Source organism: Epinephelus lanceolatus, chromosome 5, assembly GCF_041903045.1.
Source record: "Epinephelus lanceolatus isolate andai-2023 chromosome 5, ASM4190304v1, whole genome shotgun sequence".
Classification (NCBI taxonomy): Eukaryota; Metazoa; Chordata; class Actinopteri; order Perciformes; family Serranidae; genus Epinephelus; species Epinephelus lanceolatus.
Window position 1 is genome coordinate 22,867,539 of NC_135738.1, and position 20,053 is coordinate 22,887,591.

The window sequence follows — 20,053 nt, forward strand, 5'->3', positions numbered from 1 at the left end:
CTGTACTGCAAAACACACTGTATACACGACATTTCCACCATGCTGCCCCGGTGAAAGCACGGTTAGTTTTCGACCTATAGCAACCTCGAAAGTATGGCTTAAAGGTTATAATGAGATTACGGTCTGCAGATATCTATAAGCACTGCCTGCCCGGGTCCAACTGAATTAGTACTGCAACAGGAAGAAAGGGCCTCTCTGTGTTAGTTGCTTTAGTTTCCATGCTCCTCTGTTTACTCAGCAGTATGCTAACCCTACTGTCAACCCCTTTCACTGTTTTCCACTCACAACAACACTACCTCTGTACACAGACACCACAAGTGCATGAGCACAGTACCGTGTTCAAAGTATTTATGTATGTAAATTGCCTTTTCTGTTACATGTGCACAAAGCAGAGAAGCAGATTGCATGACAATCGAGAGATATAATAAAGATAAAATGTGTCGTGTGCAGGCCTCTTTTAAAATGAGGGTGTGATTTGTATAACTGGCCTGAGGACTGGATTAGGAACGATATGTCGGCTCGGTGCTATTACAGGATACTGTCAACCTATGTGAATCCTGTTATCAGATCAGTTATTATCTCCTTGCTCTTCTCTAGTTTTGTGTGTTGTGGCGACAGTACAGCCATTCAGAAAGAGCTTTAGATTACTGCCGTGATAACTTTTTGATTCAGTGGTAACTTTGCCCTTATCTTCCACAAGTCTCATGTTGAAACTCTGCTGTGTGTCCCTTTGTTTTGATCTTAGGTAAGTGCGTGAAGGTCCAGAGGAAGCAGGGTCTGGTATCAGGCTCAGATAGCAGCAACAAGCACTCCCCCAGCAACAAGAGGAGCCTGGTTCCCAGCCCTGTGGCACACCGACCCTTGAGAGATCGCATCATTCATCTCCTGGCCTTAAAGCCCTACAGGAAACCTGAGCTGCTACTGTGGTTGGAGAGGGAGCGGGCCAGTCCAAAGGACAAGGCTGACCTGACCTCAGTACTGGATGAGGTGAGACATCTGGCACATTACGTAACCACAGTTGACTAATGATGAAATATACTCAGATGTTAAGTAAAAGAAAACACCAACAATGTTGAGTGTTATAAATAGAAATTTAGCTGCTTTTAGTGTCAGGTGATATCAGATCAGAGACTGAAACTACAAACATAAATTAGTCCCTAACTTGCAGTTTTGCCAATAATACTAATGAACCGCTGCACAGCTATAAAAAGGTGATGTCAGTAAGTTTATTTCAGGCATACTTCCTGTGTTCACAATGTTTGAGTGTCCCACTGCAATCATCAAGTGGAGACTGTGCCGCTGCTGGTAGCTGTAATTAGGGCTGTACTTTAATTATCTTTGGAGGAGAAGATTGTGTTTTGACAGGAGAGGGGTGGGGCGTCTCCAGCTGGGATCTGACTGCTTTCAGAATTGAAAGTGGTTGGTTTGTCTAGATTTGTATCAGCAGGATTATGTTGTATAAGGGCAGGGTTAAACTGTTTACCGCAGAAACAATAGGGACCCACTGAGTAGCACACAGGTCTTTTATTTAAATATGAGGTGGGGTTACGGCATTGCAGGTTAGCACAGTACGGTGCTTGTACACCTCAGCTGGCCTCTTTTCCTGTCGTACCCAGTGCTCTGTCTGTTGATTTATTTACACTGGGAACTGTCTGTTTTTCAGGTTGGTAAACTGAACTCTAAAGACCACAGCTACTCTCTGAAGGATGAGCTCTACAGACACGTCCAGAGAGACTGGCCGGGATATTTAGAGGAGGAGAAGCAACTCATCCACAGGCTCTTGATTAGGTGGGAACTAAGTTAGACATACGCATATACAAGTGAGAGAACTGCAATTGTGTAACAAAATCCTCTGTTTAAAGCAACAGTTCAACATTGTGGGAAATATGTTAGATGAAAAGATCGATACTGTATTGTCTGAACTAAAGAAAAAGGAACTGCCAGCAGCCTGTTAGCTTAGCTTAGCATAAAGACTGGAAACAGGGGAACTAACTAGCCTGGCTCTGCAAAATTAACCCTCCAGCACCTCTAAAGCCTGCACTTTATATCTTGTTTGTTTAATCCATATAAAAAGCAAACCCAAGAGGTGCCGACAGAAAACTTTATTGCCTTCAGACAGAGACAGTCTCTCTGCTTAGCTAAGCTAATCATCTGTTGGCTGTAGCCTAAAGGCCTATACCAAACCTACATCAAAGAACTAGTGTTGACCAAGGCTGACTGTTGCATCGCCTCATTTCGCCTGTGTCTCGGTCAAAAAGTTTGACTTAAACACACCGCAAAGCCTACAGCCGACGGCCAAGTAGCACGTATGTCCTGCGCCTGCGTGAAAGGAAATAACTCTCCATACCAGCACGTGGCAGTAGTCTGTATTCGTAATTCAAAAAGGGAAACCAGAAGACCGGCAGCACAGATTCAAGACGCTTGTTAGCGAGTTAGCTCATTAACAACACAACCCAGTGTTGAAAGAACAAAGGATATTCACAACACGCTAGTGAACAATAGTGCAAACAGTTACAAACCGTGTCTGCTACAGAGCTCAATGGCTAACATCATAATCACACCTAATATAACAAGTTTATTTCAATGTCATATTCTCTTGACTTTAGTCGTTTGTTTGCTTTCCCCACTTCCGTTTCACATCTCGTGTGCTGAGCAGAACTGCGAGTAAGTGATTCTGTTTCTGATGCTGATTCAACATGCTAAATCAACCGAAAAAAAGCTGACAAGGGCTGACAAGAACCAACTAGTGCCAACGGTGTGGGAAACACCGCCAAAACTAGGGCGACAGGCGCTTTCTGATGATCCAGCATTGACCAACGGCTGACCGTCGGCTTGGTGTGTCAGGGCCCTTATATTCACTGTAGACACGTTAGAGTAATGTGTATCTTTTCATCTAACTGTCTGCAAGAAAGCAAATAAGTGTATTTCCCAAATTGAATTAACTGTTGCTCTAAAGATTTTTTTTTTTTAGACTTTTAGAGACCCGGCAAAAGACTAAGGGATGGATGCGTTTTGACATTGCTGGCATTGATACAGAAAGGCCACTGAATTAATGTAGAAGTCTGCTGTGATCATGTTGAAAGGGGAGCTTCTAAATGACTACTGCTCTGCACTGATGAATCTCTTAATGGACACATCAAAGCGGAGGAAAATATTCCCTGCACCGTGTTGCCAAATGGCATTAGCATGGAAGGTTCAGAGCAACAAGGCTGAGCTTTTCAGGGTGAGCTTCCTCCCCACGTACGTTTCCTCTGCCTGCCAGTAAACATGCAGGCCATGTGCTTCGTGAGCGTTTTGGAAAAAGCTCAAGTCCTGTTGGCTGATTGCACAACCCCCTCTGTTCACCACCCCTGCTAAGTGTAAAAAGCTTACAATTGTAGTCATCAAATTGTTTGCCAAGTGTGATAAAACTGTGATAGCCTGTAAATACTGTAAACTCCAGATTTCTTTGCTGTAGTCCATTCAGTGGCAGGAGTAGATTCTTCTTATTCAGGCTTCCTTACTTGTGTCACTTCATTGACTTTAATGTTTAATTGTTGACTCCACTCACACTGACCAACTGATTAAAAAGGTTGCAAGAATCCACTTGGGGGGTGTGGCTTGTTTTAGAGTCTGTTTGAGGAAGGAGCTGTAGGAAGCAGATTAACAGAAGAGGGTTTGGTCCTACAGAGGTTAAATCTGCTGCTATTGTTCTGCTCACTGGACTGTGTTTAGTCTTTGTGCTTGCCTCCTGTAGATTGCACCACCAGAGATACAAAACAAAACATACCACATGAATGTATAAAAAGCTTTGATAACATGTTTAAATGATTGACAGTTTTACAATATCAATGATTATTATTTCTTCTGTGAAAAACTGCTCCCGCTTACTTCTCTGGAAGCTGTGTTGTAATAAATGATAATTGCTCATCCACTTGCTCATGAATCTGCCAATGCAAGCTTTGTGACCTACATACTGCCTCTTCCTATTTAGCCTCACAGTCCATTTACCTTGCGGTTACTATCAAGCTGAAGGTGCTGTGCTCTCAATCTTTCTCCAGGAAACTTCAGCCACTCCACAGTAGCCAGTTGAAGAGTCCCCAATCCAACCATTCATTCCACAAAACTCCCGGGGACTCTCCAGCACATCTCAGTCCTGCCAAGAATCTCTCTGTGGTAATTATTCACCTTGAATGAATTCCTGTTCTGGTACTTCTTCTTTCTTATAAGACTGAGAATAGATAGGGTACTTCCTCTTCTGCAGATACACGTTACTGGAAATAATAAATTGCTATATGTTTAGGTAGTTACTTTAAGTAGCTTCAGACTAAATATAACCCTGACTAGAATTAAAGGATTAATTAGACAGTTGGGAAATAAGGTTCTCTGCATTCCTCTCAAGGGTGAGATGAGAATATTTACACCACTGTCACATCATGTACAGTAAATATGTATGTAGCTTAAAATGTTACGTGCTGGACTTTATATTGGCAGGGATCAGTTGTCAACTTCCAACGCAGACACCATGAAATAGCTCGGCACATAACCCCCCCGATAAAAGGGTGAATTGCTTTTTTTGCACTACTGTTTTCTGTGGATTATACAAATGAGATATAACCATGTGAGCTGTTGTTACCTGTGGACAGAGCAAAGCTAGCTGTTTCCAGTCTTTATGTTAGGCTAACAGACACCTCGCTGTAGCTTCATATTTACAGCTCTGATAGGAGAGTGGTGTCAATGATCTCCTTTAACTCTCAGCAAAAACCCAAATAAACACATTTTCCAGAATGTCAGACCATCCCTTTGAAGTCAAGGCCTTCAACGGTGGATCTGCAACCCCTAGGGGAGTCCTCAGGTTACTGCAGAGGAACCGCCAAATTATTGTCAGATAACTTAAGTTGTTTTGTTTTTCCTTAAAAAATACAAAATGTCTGAAAATGAACATAAATCCCAAAAATAGTTTGCAAAGATAAATCAGCCTATGCATTAAAAATTAATCATGCAGTTGTGAGCTAGTTAATGCTAAATCACTGTGTGGCACTTGTCCATAATGGCGAGGCAAACCAGTTAGCTAACATTTATGTACTATTGAAACATATCGGCAGTTTTGCTGTTTTTTTATTCCAAGTGTACGGACATTCTTGTGAGCCAAAATAAATAATTTGGTAACCTTTCGAGCAGAAGACTCCGACATAACCGTCCACCTCAGAAACCACCAGCGAAAGTGCAAAGGGTGAGGCTAATGCACCTAGTCATGCTTAGCAGCTACAGGCAAGCGCAAACAAGAGAAGACCCCAAAATATCCAGAGAACTATCTCAAGTGCAACTTGTATATGTAGTTAGGGTCCCTGCTCTGTCTCTCTTTGAGCTGAGGGGTAACTATCTATCTATTTATGCAGATAATAGAGGCACTTTTGGCACGTTTCATACATTTTGCACTCTAATATCCAAAAGTTAAGGCGAATCACTCACTGTTCTCTTTTTCCCCCTCTAGAAACGCCCGTTGCCCTCGGACCCTTCCAACTTTCAGACCCCTAAAAAACAAAGACTATTAGACCAGTGTTTGCCTCAGCAGTCACCGTCTCATGGAGACTGTGGCACCAACGGTCGCAGCTCCTCCAGTCTTGGAAACTCTAGAGTACAGATCAAACTGGAGTTTGACAAAACCAACAATCATCTCCAGGGGAGCCCACATGGTCTGTACTCACCGCACAAACTCACTGGGTCATCTACTGTTCCCAAACTGGAGAGCACGGAGCCAGCTCCTACTGCACCCAGCCCTAAGCCGCCACACACTGACACATCCATTTGCACTGACCAACCTTTCACCAATGGCCAACACAAGAAGAAGAGGTCCAAGAAGCACAAAGACAAAGAACGAGAGCGCTTAAAACCAGACTGGATTGAGACAAGTCCAGACTTGAAGCAGAACAGAGAAAATCTCAAAGGTAAACGGCCATAAAACTGTCTTCTCTGTGAGGTTTCATCACACTTTATGTAACCTATTGTGCTGTCATGAGCCTGTTCTATATTATACGCTCAGGTCATAACATTATCAGTTTTCATTTAACAAAAAGAAAACCTCAGGGTTGAGTTAGAGTTACTGCTGGAGGCCCACAAGGAGCAATTCATATATTTTCATTTGAGAGAGCAGTGAGTGTTCGGACTGTAGCACGTTCTCCGCCCTCCAGTCCCCACTCCTCGCTCTAGTCTGTTGATGATTGACTGTGAAACAGCTGGGTGACCTACGGTCGAGCGAGTCAGCAGGCAGCGTTGCCTCCTACTGTGGGCTGCTGACGTCACTGCTCGCCTTGGATCAGATCTCTTATCGGAGAAAGTGATAAATTATCCCATCGGCTTTGATATGATGTGCACATTATCGCATTTGCATTGGCAGATTGCTTTAACCTTTTTTTCCAATATGTGTGTGTGTGTGTTTTTCCGATCTGCAGACCATGAGGGAGAGAAAACACCTGTCAATCGAACCTCAGCAGAGGAACTGCCTGACTATTTAATGTAAGATTCAAACATACTCTGCTCCTGACTGTGCTTATGTGTTATAAACCCAGATCCAGAAGGGATTTATGATTCAGAAATGAAATCCAAACAATCAGTGTGTCCTCATAAGTCTTTGTTGATATCATCTGTCAAAGAGAAGTTTAGGTTTCACACTGTTGTTGAGAAAAGAAACCAGCTTGTCCCCAAAGAGTTCAGACCAGCTTCAAAAAATTCACATAAACAGAGGGAAGTAAAACACATGTCTAAATGAGCTGTCACAAAGCTTCCCTGAAGCAAACACATGATCTTATGTCTTACATTTATACATCTGGTCAACACATCATGCTGTTAAATCAGTGACGTGTCAGGCCTCTCACTCCACTGTTCTGCAGTGACATCTAGTGGAAGGAATTGATAAGACCTTGCTTTTAAAAAAAGGCCACTTCTGCTTTTAAATAACATCTTGTTTATGTTTTCTTTTTTTTATCTCAGAAAATACAGCACCATAACAGCACTGGAGCAGCGTCAACAGTATAAGGACGACTTCTGTGCCGAGTACGATGAATACAGAGCTCTTCATGACCGGATTGGGGCTATCACAGAGATGTTTGTTCAGTTGGGCTCAAAGATCAACACTCTCTCCCCGGGAACACAAGAGTACAAGGTACTGTCTGCACGAGTAGCCTTTAACTGCTCTGTTTCTCATCAAACAATGACCTGATCAGATACACAACACCCTAACACTTTTTCTTTTCTTTTTTTTCAGCTTATGGAGGACCAAATACTACAAAAGTACAAAAAGTATAAGAAAGTAAGAATTGATTTTTATCTTATGTCATATAACAACTCTAGCTCTACACACTGGGCCTCATGCACGAACCATTCATGAACATATTCATTCTTAAGTGGCATTTAATAGAACATGTTGCATTTAGTAATTCAAAATAATTAAAATAAAAGTAAAATCAATATTCTGTTCACCTCATCAGTGTGATGTGCATCATGACTTACCGATTAATATAGAGGTTAGACATCTTTTTCCTTTCACATTTTTTTTTTGGCATTGGAGTATTTTGGATCAACCATTCACACAGCTCAGCAGTTGCTCGGAAAATTCTGCCCCAGTTAAGTTTAGTTTGTACAGATTGCCGTCTAGGGGAACATTTTCCATCAAAGCACCTGACAGTTTAACATCACCTGAGATCAAATTGTCCTCTATCGTGTCATGCTGTCTGGACCACCTCCCATGTTAGTCATGGACTGTTTTGCTTTAGAAAGACATATGACATCTGACCTCATGTAAACCCACTCCTTTTCATTTCTGAGATGCAGTGGCGCCATCAAGTGGTGGCTAGAGGACGCCACAGCCACCCTGACATTTGCTTTTGGTGTGCCACCCCAAGATTTTCAGTTGCCCTTTCTGGCCACCCCTATGGAAAATTTCAGGGGTGTCACTGCCTCATATTACTAGCCAAATTTGTTTGTTTTTTGTCACATTAGGGAAGGAATAGAAAATTGTTCTTGCATGACGCCCATCATGTTGGTTGTTACTGTTACTGAAAGCTCACCCATGCTCCTTCTTGTCTTTTCAGAAGTTTCCTGGATATCGGGAAGAGAAGAAGCGATGCGAGTACCTCCATCTCAAACTGTCGCATATCAAAGGCCTGATCACACATTACGACCAAGCGCAGGGACTCTCATAGTAACCTGCCTCTGCCCTCAGCAGGGTGTAACAAAACTGGACCAAAAGACTCCTGATGGACCCAAAGACTGCCCAGCTGAGTCCTGGAGTCGCTGAGACACTAATCACTTTACTCCTCCGAGTGTTAATGGAATTGAGGAGCGAGGTTATTTTTTTCAAAAGTGGGCTGAGACCACCGACTTGTGATCAAATGTTGCCCTTTAAAGTTATGGGTTTCGACTATGATTATCGCTGTAATGGCTGGATTCTGTTCTGCTGTAAAATCGTCCGATGACATAGTGAAAGCCAAATCCATTTCTCTGAAATGCAAAGCAGATGTGATCCTTTCTGCTGTATTGCATTTTTATTCTATCCTTTATCTTATCAGAACTTAAAAAAACATTGATTTATTTAAAAAAAGTATTAAATTGATGGTACAATCAATCTTAACGGGAAACAAATGCTACTTAAGTCTTTATATTTAACATACAGAGGAATCTGTTTATTTGCTCTTTACTGATAGAACATAAACGTATTCAGTCACAACAATTAATCATTAGTTGCAGTAATGACGATAATAAAGTCACACCAATAATTTGTTATCATGGTCTTCAGACCACATGCATACAAAATTTTATCATCCCTACAAAGCCTATATTTCTGCAGAACGAAGACCCTACAGAGGTGCATCTCAGTGTATCACTAAAATGATCCCAAAATGAAGTTTAAAACATTATACACAAGGTTATTTTGGCTTTCATTATAAAGAATTTTACCATGTAGCTTTCTGCCAACGTCCTGTGTCATTTCTAAATAGTGTTGGAATGCCACAAAACCACTCCTCCCAGTACCCGGATGCTGGTTTCAAGATAGTGCTGGTGCACATTTAGTGTCAACTTCACCCACATGTAGCCTACCACCAACTGCCTTTTCATTATCAGCTCTCTCAAGTCCTCTGGTTACAGGTTTGTTTACTGATTCACAGTAATCACGCTTTATTTACGCTGTAGATGAATGACGACAAGTCGCTCCATGAAACTTTTCCTTTTACATGCAGTTTTAAAAGCTTACAGGGTTGTTAATCAAGCTCGTCTACACATTTTTGATTCACTATGATTTTGCTTTGGTTGAAGTCTTGAGATAGATTGCGATAGAGATGCCTTTAACAAACTGGACTGTGGAATTTTTAGTCCCACGTGTGAAGGATGGCGCTCTGGGTCAGTCACTCACTTCATACCACTTTGCTTCAGTTATATGTGAGGAGCAGGCAGACCTCTGGAGGGTGCTAACGGGGACTTATTTTAGACTTTCTGGAAACATCTGAATAACCACAAACTGTCATTTTATTTCACCTTATGATTAGCTGTAGCCTGAAGCAGGAAATAGTGATCCGATTTCAATGTTCTCTGGATGTTTGCATCAGCTTAGCTGTACTCACAACTGTCTCACAACTGTCTTAACGATGGCTTAAAATGGGAGAATGAAGCTAATATTTGCCTTAACGTGTACGTCAGACATTTCCACGATTACGCCATCCCTGTTCTGAAATGATCTTGGTTTAACCTGCACGGTTCAGAGAATTCTCAGACCTTTTCTGTAGATGTCTTTTAGTTTGAAGGAGCAGTTACTGGATAGTTGTTACTGGATCATCGTATCTGTGTTGTTCTTGTTTTTTTCCCATATTTGTCTTAATCATTTTCAGTTTTAGCTTCATTTGTTGTCTCATAATACGTTGGATAATCATGAACTGTAAAGGAATTTGATTCACTGTCTAATCCTATCAAGCACCCCTATCAGAAGAAAGAATAATTGCAGAAATCTATACACAATAATGCGCTTTGCTTCTCTTGGTTTCTCAATGAAAATGCTCAGTGGGCTTATCATCACATATTTATCAGCTCTTATACTTAAGTTTAACATATGTTTTTCTAACATTTGGTAGGTAACTTCTGGTATGTTTGAAGGATTTGAGACTAGCAACAGTTGCTCTGTCTTGGCACATATGAACGTTTCCAAGAAAGGAATATTTATTAGCACTGACTATTGGGAAAATGAGAATTGTAAGCCCAGATTTTGAGCAGTAAATATCATTAAAGGTAAAAATGTTGGACTCTTAAAGCTCTGGTACACCTACAGAAATGTTTTGGGTTTCAGATCTTATACTCTAATGATTCTTCTGTCAGTATGTATTTTAATGGGCTAAGCTAATGTGCCACGTAGCTCCACCCAATGTGAGAAAATGTCTGATCACTCAAAATGATTGAAAACAACTGTTTTGCTCTGGTACTGGATCTGGAAATCAATGAGGCATGGTTCAATTATATTAAAAGACAAGAGCACAATGCCCACTCAGACGTATAACATAATTTATTTGTGTTTTACAGAATATCTCATTCAAAACAGAAAGGTACTGAAACAGTGTTTTAACGATGGCGGGATGGAAACATCCACATTTAGACACCATTTAGACCTTAAAAGTAATCGTTTACAGAACTAATTCAAGTTAAGGGCTTCCCGTTTACCACTAATGTAGTATTGATCAACTGTACAAGAGGTATGTAATCAAACAAACTGCATCACGGTCAAAATATCAGTCTAATCAGTATGAATGAAGATAATTGTACCATACATGTCAATGTGTTGTTTTTGGGAAACCAGACCCTTGGTGAACAGGGCCTCTCAAGTGCTAACTGTGATTTTTGTTTTACTGTTGCAGGAGCGAACTACTGATGGTGCCTTTCTCATTTAAAGAGCAGAGTCACTCTGCGTGTAGCGATCATTGGTATTATGGAGAAAAAATTAAAAAAAAAACTTGGGCCAGCAGTATTTTCACATCTGTAGTTTCACACTGTTGCCACTGCTCAAAGTGCTTTGTTCAGAATCTTTTGGATTAAGTTGATATCAGATGCCTTGTTAAATGTATCAAGTGTATCGGCACTGACATTTTTCCAGACGTGAGAATTCGGCATTTTAAAAATACAGTTTTCCAGGACACCAATCAAACTGCATCTAATGTTGACTGTTTGCATTCATGTATATTTGAAAGAATGGCCTGGATTTTGTTTTCATCTGTATGTGCCGCCCAGCAAACTGTTTCTACAAATTTAATACTGCTGCCTGTTATTTGTTGGTACTGGAAAAAACGATGCCACAGTGGAAATGTGAAATCAAACATTTTGCCTGTTATGAATCACTGCGATTGATCTACGTAGGAGAACAAATTTCTTTATTTATTGCTTTCTATGTGTTTGTCCTTTTCTGGGATTCATCTTTGCATTGTTTGTTCGTTCTTTTCACAGCAAAACTCAAAGTATGGTGAAAGGGAAATGGAGTATATTTTTGCAATTTTTGATGGTGGATGCTTTATCACAATGTCATCCTCTTGAGAAAAGCTTTCAGAAAAAAAAATGTATTGTTGTCTCAGTATAAATGAAAAATAAAGCTCTTTTCAATTCAGCAAAGCATTGTGTTTCCCCCAAGAGGGCAGTGTTACTCTATTTCTGAACTGAACCACAGCTGTTTTCCATTCAGCACCACTCAATTTATGACTAACATTAAAATACAAAACATGCAGTTTTTAAAAACAATTTTATGTTTATTTCATGTTTTTATTATCTTTTTGATCAACTGTGACAGTGAAAACAGTACGTCATCAGAACTAAATGATGTGATAATAAAAGCATGTGCACTCGCAGCTTTACACTTAATATTTCACATTATTGCATAGATGAATTTGGAGTTTTTTTTAACTTATCCAAGCACACTTGTTTTGTCTGTCACAAAGATAAAAAGCATACATATACAAGCATACAATTTCTAGACAATATATTAATAATTTAATTGTAATCACATTATCGTGGGTGTCTTTTATCACAATACGCATATTTTTTTTTGTTCTAAATCATTTCTTTAAATGAACACACCATATAATCTGACAGTCAAAGCCCAGAATAGCAGAATGAAACATAAATAGCAGGTACAATGAAAGGGCTTTTTCAAGGAAGACATTTTAACTTGTCACAGCAGGGAAAGCACAGAATTAAAGGGTTCTTGTATAGTGAATGTTCCCTCACCATCACTCTCAATGGGGCGCTTGAAAAGAGCAGAGCCATCATGTTATTAGTAACATTTTCTCCAATGACAAGTCAAAAACTACCCGAAAATCTCTCAGCTGCTTTTTCCCCTCTGAAAGCACTTTGGGCTGAGAAGCAGCTTATTCATCACTTGAATCAAAGAGGTAAAATTTTTAGCAGCATCTTGTTACAAAACTGAGTGCAGAGACAGACAGGGAAATACCTGAGGAATACCTCACCCACAAAATGATCATTTGTATATATCACTGAGTCATAACGTGTTACACTCAGTTCTTTTTTTAAGATTATTTTTTTTGGGCCTTTAATATACAGGACATTGTGAAATGGGGAGACAGAGAGAGTGGGGGGACGACATGCAGCAAAGGGTTACAAGCCGGAGTCGAACTCGCGACCACTGCAGCGAGGCATCACCTCTATACATGGGGCGCCAGCACTATCCACTAAGCTACCAACGCCCCATTACACTGAGTTCTTAAAGAAAGCTTTGTTTCTCTTGCATGTCTCCATGGAAAACAGTGAACATATTGATTTATGATTAATTGGGGACCACATTTAACAACAGCAAAATTATATCAAAGTATTCATTTACAAACTGTCACACAACTCGTGCAGTGAAATGCAAGTCTCATTTATCCAGCTGTCGATCAGCACTTTCCAAACACATGCATTTTCGCTAAAACATCTGGCTTTGAAAAGAGCATAGATAAGTTTCAATTTCAGTAAAGGCCTTTGCACACTGAGTCAGATTTTCTCACCCGAAATTGTCGAACTTCTAAAAATAAATACAAGCTCACAGTGTGTCAATTGTGTTTGCACATCGAGTCCAAAACTTTCATCTGTCATTAAAATTTTCTGAACAGATTTGATTTTGAGTGTTTTTCCACATCCGTCAGAAGCCTTTAGAGACGTCTGACCAAGAATCAGATGTGGCGGTGGGACACAGCTGCGACAAGACAGATAAACGGGGTGCCCAGCAGCATGTCATAACTACAGACAGCTACTTTCAACAGGCCAGATAGTAATGTTCAGGTGGATGATGATGATGATGATGATGATGAAAAGGAGGATGTGGATCGCACAAAGAATGCGGAGACAGACAGGGAGCACAGCTTCGCCCCTTCATGCAGCTGCGGCACCAAATGCGAGACAGGAGGGGAGTGATGACAGCCAGACAGGTAACTCCAGTGGAGAGAGAGAGAGGAAAGGAGTGTCTTTTCACCTTGTCACGTATTGTGAATTTTCACACCAAACATAGCAATAAAATGCAAGGTTTCTGTGTGTAACAATTTTTTTTGGATGACGGGTTAAAAAGAAAACAACTCAGTGTGCAAAGGCCTTAGCATACGACAGGATAAGGGAGACTTGGATTATGATGCATGTTTTGTTGTAGTTTTGCTGTTGTTAAACGTGGTCCCCAATCAATCACAAATTCATATGTTTGCCGTTTTCCGTGGAGGCATTCAAGAAGTTTTCTTCACTAACTCAGGGTAACACAACATGACTGACTGATTTACAAAAGGTCATTTTGTGTGTTAAGCATTCCTTTAAAGTAGCGACGCCACTCAGATTAAGATCTTACTGTTTTTAAGAGATAGGTGCAAAAGCAAGTGCAAACAACAAAGGAGCCCTTATTTTTCAAGTACAGTAGTCACAAAGCTGTCTGCTGGTGTTATATGTAGTGTTGGAGAAGACAGAAATGCACACAGGTTTAGATGTGCCTCTTTTAAGTTACAAAAAAATTAACAAGGCTTCTATGTAAACTTGATTTTCTCCCTTTAAAACCAGTGTTCTGAACTTTAACTGGTCCCCATTTAATGTGAGGTCATTTTGTGTCTCAAAAATATGATGCAATCAGTTCAATCAATCAGTCAATCAACAATCTGTTACAAAACAATCAAATCCAATCATGGCTTCAGTGATTGCTGACCTGAGGTGTAAAATATACAGGCTATTCTAACAAAGATGTGCCCGTGATATGTTCCCTAATCTCACTTTGCACCAGGTTGACCTCAGTCCATCACAACAGCTCCAGGTAGATGACAGTACATCACCCCTACCCTTATCCTCATGGTTTGAGTTTTAACACGGGCTGTGTGAGGGTCACAATCCCAATCACGGAGGAAATCAAACCACAAAATCCCACCACTCCTGCATTCGACTGGTATATACCCAGCCTGTCTAGGGGAATGAAGAGATCGCATATATTTTTCAGCATGTCCAAGGCAACAGCAGGATGTGATTTCAGGCTCTCCCACAGCAGAAAGAGAACAGCATCCAGCTGAGGGATGACAGCTTCAGCCACTTCAGGACTCTCATTGAGATGCAGCTCCATTTTCTGTCTAAAATGTTTATCTCTCGCTCTCTCTGCCATCAACCGCAGAACCACGTAAACATCTCTGGTCAGACTCATAACTAGCGAGAGGAAGTAGAAGCGGGAGGAGTTTACGCTCCAGCGTTCCTTGTCGATATTGCGGATAAGACCGACACTTCTGGCCCAAAGTACATTGTCACAGATAAAGTAGAGGGCGCGACTCACATTGGCTGCGGTGAGGCACAGGCACAGCACTCGGTCAGAGAGTCGCATGGTTCGCTTAGCTGCCTCAATGGAATTTATTGTGTTTCCCAGCCTGAACACTGACAAAGGAGGAAGAGAAAAAGGATATTAGAGCAGTGATCAATTTAATATGAAATGTCAGGTCAACATTTCATAGTAGCAATCTGCTATGGAGAGTATAATACAATTAAGCTACATTTAAACCAAACTACAAAGAACTACTGTCTATCATCTTATCAATTCATCCCTCTGAGGGGAAGAGGTCATGGTCTCCAATCACTCAGTGTCTTTTACTGTGATGGCACCTATTCTAGCCGAGGCTCTTGCGTGCATTTGTTGCGTTACAAGCCTTTCAGCATGTTACTGACATTGTTCACAAGCCACTACCACAGGTAAATTCGCCTCTCACAAGCTCTATTTAATTGTGCCACCTGCATGTCTCCTTTATCCACTATTACCAAAGCCAGACAGACCAGGCATAGCGGCAGGGGAGCCCTGTGGCTGCAGCTCTGATGCACTGAGAGATAATTAACCGGTGCACGAACAGAGCCTGGCCTGGTTCTCTTCGGCTCTGAAAGGGATAAGGTCTCTCTTGCCTGGCCCTGCTCAAGGGCTTTGCCCTGTCCTCCATTTCCATGTCGAGCTTGTGTTACGTCAATCGCTGAAAGATTTTAATTCATATCAAAACCCGCAGAGTGTTGTAGAAGAGGTGAAATATGGGGAGAGTCTGAGAATTCAACAATCCGCATTTAATGAAAAATGGGAAAAGTGGACCGCTTATTAAGCCCAGCAAAAAAGTACCACTAGAGGCTCTGTGTAAAGAAGTGTACCAGTGTTGTGCACCTCACTGATACAAATGTTTGTCCTGAAATATTTAAAAGGAAAAGCAATAAAATTGAGCCGGAGGGAGTCAAAGTTCAAAAAAGTTTCAGTCCAGGTTATAAAGTAAACCTACTAGCTGTCAAGGCCACTCAAAGGGTCATCAGTGTTATAGTCACAGTATGTGCTGGTCCATGTGTCGGTACACAGTGCAGTCAGCCACACAATGTCTATCTCAACTCACACTGGAGGAAAAGCTACAGACGTCAACACAGCATCAAACAGCCATTAGTCTGATCTGAGCCCATGGAATGAGAGCATAGAGATGCCAAAGGGAAGTGAACTTGTTAAACGTTCAGTGCAATTTGTACTGCATGTCTACAGAGCACAAACAAACATGACCACGGCACTCTTTTTGGAACATGAACATGAAGAGAATAAAGGCGTCGCTGTAAATGCCAAACAACAAACATGAAACATGCCAAATTTAATTAAACGTTCAGATTGAGCATCTTGTTAACCTCACAATGTGTCTTAGCAAAATGGTTATATACAAATTTGTTTTTAAGCCAGTATGTAGGCACGTCTTGTGGTTTAAAAACTTTCGGATTGTGTCCACATCGAAAGAAAAGCAAGCAAAATACTGTTGATGCTGATTTGACGATGGCATGTCGGTGTTACCACAGTGTTTTATACCAGTGGTGGGCAACCTCCCCTGAAATACAGACCACCTTCCCGAACATTATTTAAAAAATGAAAACTATTCAGTAAAATATAACATTTACCTTCAAGGCAAAAGAGCGGAGGTGTCGTTTCACAGCAAAAATGACATAAATGAAAGAAGTGTGTCTCCTGTTAAGGCTGTCATGTGCTAATTTAGCTGAACACAGCAAGACATGTAGAGCCTGGGTGGCTTTCCGCCTCTGCTACACAATTTCCTGAGGTTAACCCACTTACAGCAGTTATCGGTTGGAAGGGTTATAAAACAAAGTCTTGCATTTAGCTAATTTTAGATGCATTTCACTCCGCTAATTATGTAACATTACATTTACGAATGAAAATATTTAAAATGTCACAACTTTAGCTGACTTCTATTGATATACAATCTTACATTACACAAGTCTTTAAACTTTACTTCAAACTTCTTGATTTTTAAAACCATGGACACCAAGTGCCATGCAATAGGTCATTGGTATGTGTTTTTAGAGATAGCAGATAATCATCAAATCTTCAATGGCACTTAGAAACAACAGTTTGGAACATGTTTGTCTTGTTCTTTTCTATCAAAGAAACTTCATTTCCCAAAACAATGGTGGCTGTTTGACAAGTTTTTGTGAAACAGAAGAGGTATTGAATTATTGACAAAAGACCGTCCTTGGCAGAAGCTGGAGAAAAATCAAACAACTTAAGCTGTTATTTGCTGTGACTCAGCGCCTGTCTTGTGGGCAGTCTACAGGTCATCCTAACCTTGTTGACAGATACCATTGTTTTTATAGAGAAAATCTGCAATCTGAAATGGCAATGGAGTGGGAATGTTCATTTCACTGTGATGCAGTAGACCAGTGCTATGATACACTCAATGACAGACTAATTTAATAATGAAAAAGGAAGGCTTTTTGTTTTGTTTGTGCATTCAAGTCTTTCAAACTGATGGTGAATATGTAGGAAGTCAAGTAAACTGAATGCATCTCAGTATTGTGGCTTACAATAATATTTACAAATAGAAGAAAACAGAGAACAGGGAATAATAGTACAGCGAGTTATTATGGCAGATTGTAAAAACAGAGCAAGTGGTTAAATGCACTGTTAGTATTTAAAAAATCCATCTTCTCAAATGCGAGAATTTGCAGTTTTACATAAATATACATGATGTTTAGACTGTTGCTGAAACAAAACAAGCTATTAGAAGACGTTATTAGATCACGTTGGGCTCAGGGAAATTTTAAGGAGCATTTTTCACACATTAGGAAATGATCCATCAAAAAGGGACCAATCCAAATAAAAGTAATGACTATAGCCGCTCATCAGTTTTGATGAATCGTTTCTGAACGTGTGAGAAATGGCCCTTAAGATTCCCCTGAGCCCAACCTGATGTCCTGAAATAGCTCGTTTAGTTTCATCACCAGTCCAAACAACATGTGCAACTCTTAAAGGCCAGCGCGGACCTTTAAATGTCGAAAGCTGGCTCGGCAGGATCAGGACCTGAAAGTTAATTACACCTGCATAAAGATAACCAACAGGTTTTATGCAGATTGGACAGATGCTCATTTATTTTCATCCAAATCTCTGTCGGGCAGCATTTTTTTTTGGCAACACTGTCGCTTCCTATTGATCAATTGCAGAAACATTTTGGGGACATGGTTCAATGACGTTTGGTAATATCTGGACAAACCCTCACTGATTCATGGCCAAATTTTGCGAAAGGCCAGTGCACTGGTATGAAGCTGGTGGCAACCCTATTGAGTGGTTTCAAAATAATTTTACACACGTGGTTCAACATTACTTATTCAACACACCCTGCAAGTTTTGTAATGATTGAACAAACAGATACAGATTTATAGTCTGATTTGTGTCCTGCCACACCCATTTCTGAGTGTGCCATTGGCCGTCTGAAGTTTCTGGCTGGTACTTAATTTTAGAAGTGAACATACTGTACACGAGGACATGCTTGAACGCTAAAACCTCAATGGTAAATTATCAATTGGTATAAACATGAATATTGTTTTTTATATTGTGCTACAACCCTACTCCTCATTTTGTTTGGGACCTCCTGAAACCATCAAACTCAACACAAACTGCTGCCACTGCTGAGTGACCCTCCCTCCCATTACAGTTACAGATATACTCACATTTTCGTCCAGCGCTCATGTTGGTTTCCAGACTTTTAAGTTTCGCCACAAGGTCCTTTCTTTCCGTGTGGTTTCTCAGTAAATATCTCGACAGTGCACAGGCATACTGGGTCGCCCTGGACAGAGAAAGAACACGAAGAGAAAGTAGAAAGTTGACTTTCAATCAAGAGCTCTCCGCCGCACGCGCTGCCATTGTCCCACCTACTAACTTAACTTTTCTAACAATAAAATACAACGTCCTGAATTTACGACCAGGTTTCAAACACTTTAAACGACTCACCTGAATATGCGGTCCCTTCCTTGACTCTGGCTTGTGAAATTCACCACCGCGTCCATGATTAAATCGGACAAGAACAACTTGTTCTAGTAAGCTAGGGCAGAGTTGCACCCTCGGTCAAAGGCGGACCCGGAGAAACGTTAACGTCAGAATGTCGCTGCCGTTGGTACTGTCAGTTACTTCTGTTCAGTTTAAACAACGTTAGTAATGGCTGTCAATCTAACGTTACCGATTAAAACTCAAGCAGATAATCTGAATTTCGAAACTTCTCCCACGTTTACACTAAGCTAATTATCCTATACACATGTAAGCTGAGCGAAGCGTACTTGTTTCACTACGGACAGCTTTGCAAACGGACCAAAAGCCGAACAGGATTTGTTGACGGACCAGCGCGTTGCTATTGGTTACTATGGTAACTTTACATTTTATCGCAGTTAAAATAACTTTACAAACACGCCATAGTAAGAGAAACTTTAATTATTCTAATGAATACACGTAAAATATATATTTTTTAATTTTCAAAGTATTTTTTTAAGATATTATTCTATTATTCTATTCTATTATTATATATAGATATATACGAGATGTCAGTTAGCAAACAATGTAGACTACGCGACAAATACAGTCATTGTAAACTTTCCACAGACGCAGTAAGTCCCCTTAAATGTATCACAGCAATTTTACAGTGACTCTTGGGTTGTTTGAAGAGGAATTTACCTTATTTAAGTGTCGCATGTGTTGACAAAAATATGTAGGCTACCTCAGTTTTTTGTGCCAGTTTTTATACAATTTGATCATTTTTGATGAGAATTTGTCAAACGGACAGTCATTTTTATGTTGTTTCTTTGGGGGGATGTGTGTGATAAATTGACATAAAATCGCAGCAAGCCCCACGGTCCTATTTTGTTACTTGCCCCTTTGTTTCAGGATACTCCTTGCAAAATGTCATACTTGTATGACTATTTATGCCATCATAGTGCCCTAATATTTGCATTTATATCATTTCGCCGGAAACATGTTCCAAAAAGGGGGTTTTGGGCCGAGTTGGGGGTGGTGGTTATCCATTTGTGATGGTTAAGGTAGCCTATAGGCGTACAGGAAATAGTAATGAAAAAAGGGTAGCAGAAAACATCATGAGGGCTGGACCTGGCTCCTGACCTAACAATAAACAAAGTAAAACTACATGCCACATTGCTTTAATCAAGTGTTCACAGCTTAAATGCGTAAATATAGAAAAAAGGAGACCTTGAATGCACTAGGTCTAATAGCTTGCTCCAGGTATATATGTCTTCACATTTAAAT

General features: G+C 40.5%; 3 protein-coding genes across 4 annotated transcripts in view; 1 reads left to right on the forward strand and 2 right to left on the reverse strand.

The window, feature by feature from the left end:
* LOC117262034 (RNA polymerase II elongation factor ELL) overlaps positions 1-10,500 on the forward strand; it is a 33,176-nt gene extending 22,676 nt beyond the window's left edge. Inside the window, exons 5-12 of the mRNA XM_033634660.2 lie at positions 746-987; positions 1,664-1,788; positions 4,041-4,155; positions 5,474-5,927; positions 6,432-6,495; positions 6,970-7,141; positions 7,244-7,288; positions 8,070-10,500. Coding sequence (XP_033490551.1) covers positions 746-987; positions 1,664-1,788; positions 4,041-4,155; positions 5,474-5,927; positions 6,432-6,495; positions 6,970-7,141; positions 7,244-7,288; positions 8,070-8,180 — 1,328 coding nt within the window. The 3' untranslated portion in view covers positions 8,181-10,500. The remainder of the gene's footprint in view (positions 1-745; positions 988-1,663; positions 1,789-4,040; positions 4,156-5,473; positions 5,928-6,431; positions 6,496-6,969; positions 7,142-7,243; positions 7,289-8,069) is intronic.
* The window catches only part of fkbp16 (FKBP prolyl isomerase 16), a 95,640-nt gene extending 77,057 nt beyond the window's left edge, over positions 1-18,583 (reverse strand). Inside the window, exon 1 of one of the 2 annotated variants that reach the window (XM_078167882.1) lies at positions 18,475-18,583. The gene's annotated coding sequence lies outside the window, so the exon portion shown is untranslated. Of the gene's footprint in view, positions 1-14,788; positions 14,882-18,474 lie in introns of those variants that run through there. The other variant, XM_033634662.2, reaches the window with a different exon arrangement.
* On the reverse strand, positions 9,435-19,082 carry pex11a (peroxisomal biogenesis factor 11 alpha). Its single transcript, XM_033634663.2, has 3 exons — positions 18,755-19,082; positions 18,475-18,590; positions 9,435-14,886 (listed from the first exon to the last, which is right to left on the reverse strand). Exons 1-3 carry the CDS (start codon positions 18,808-18,810, stop codon positions 14,318-14,320), a joined length of 741 nt encoding a protein of 246 aa, XP_033490554.1. The 5' UTR covers positions 18,811-19,082; the 3' UTR covers positions 9,435-14,317.
* Positions 19,083-20,053: the final 971 nt, after the last annotated feature.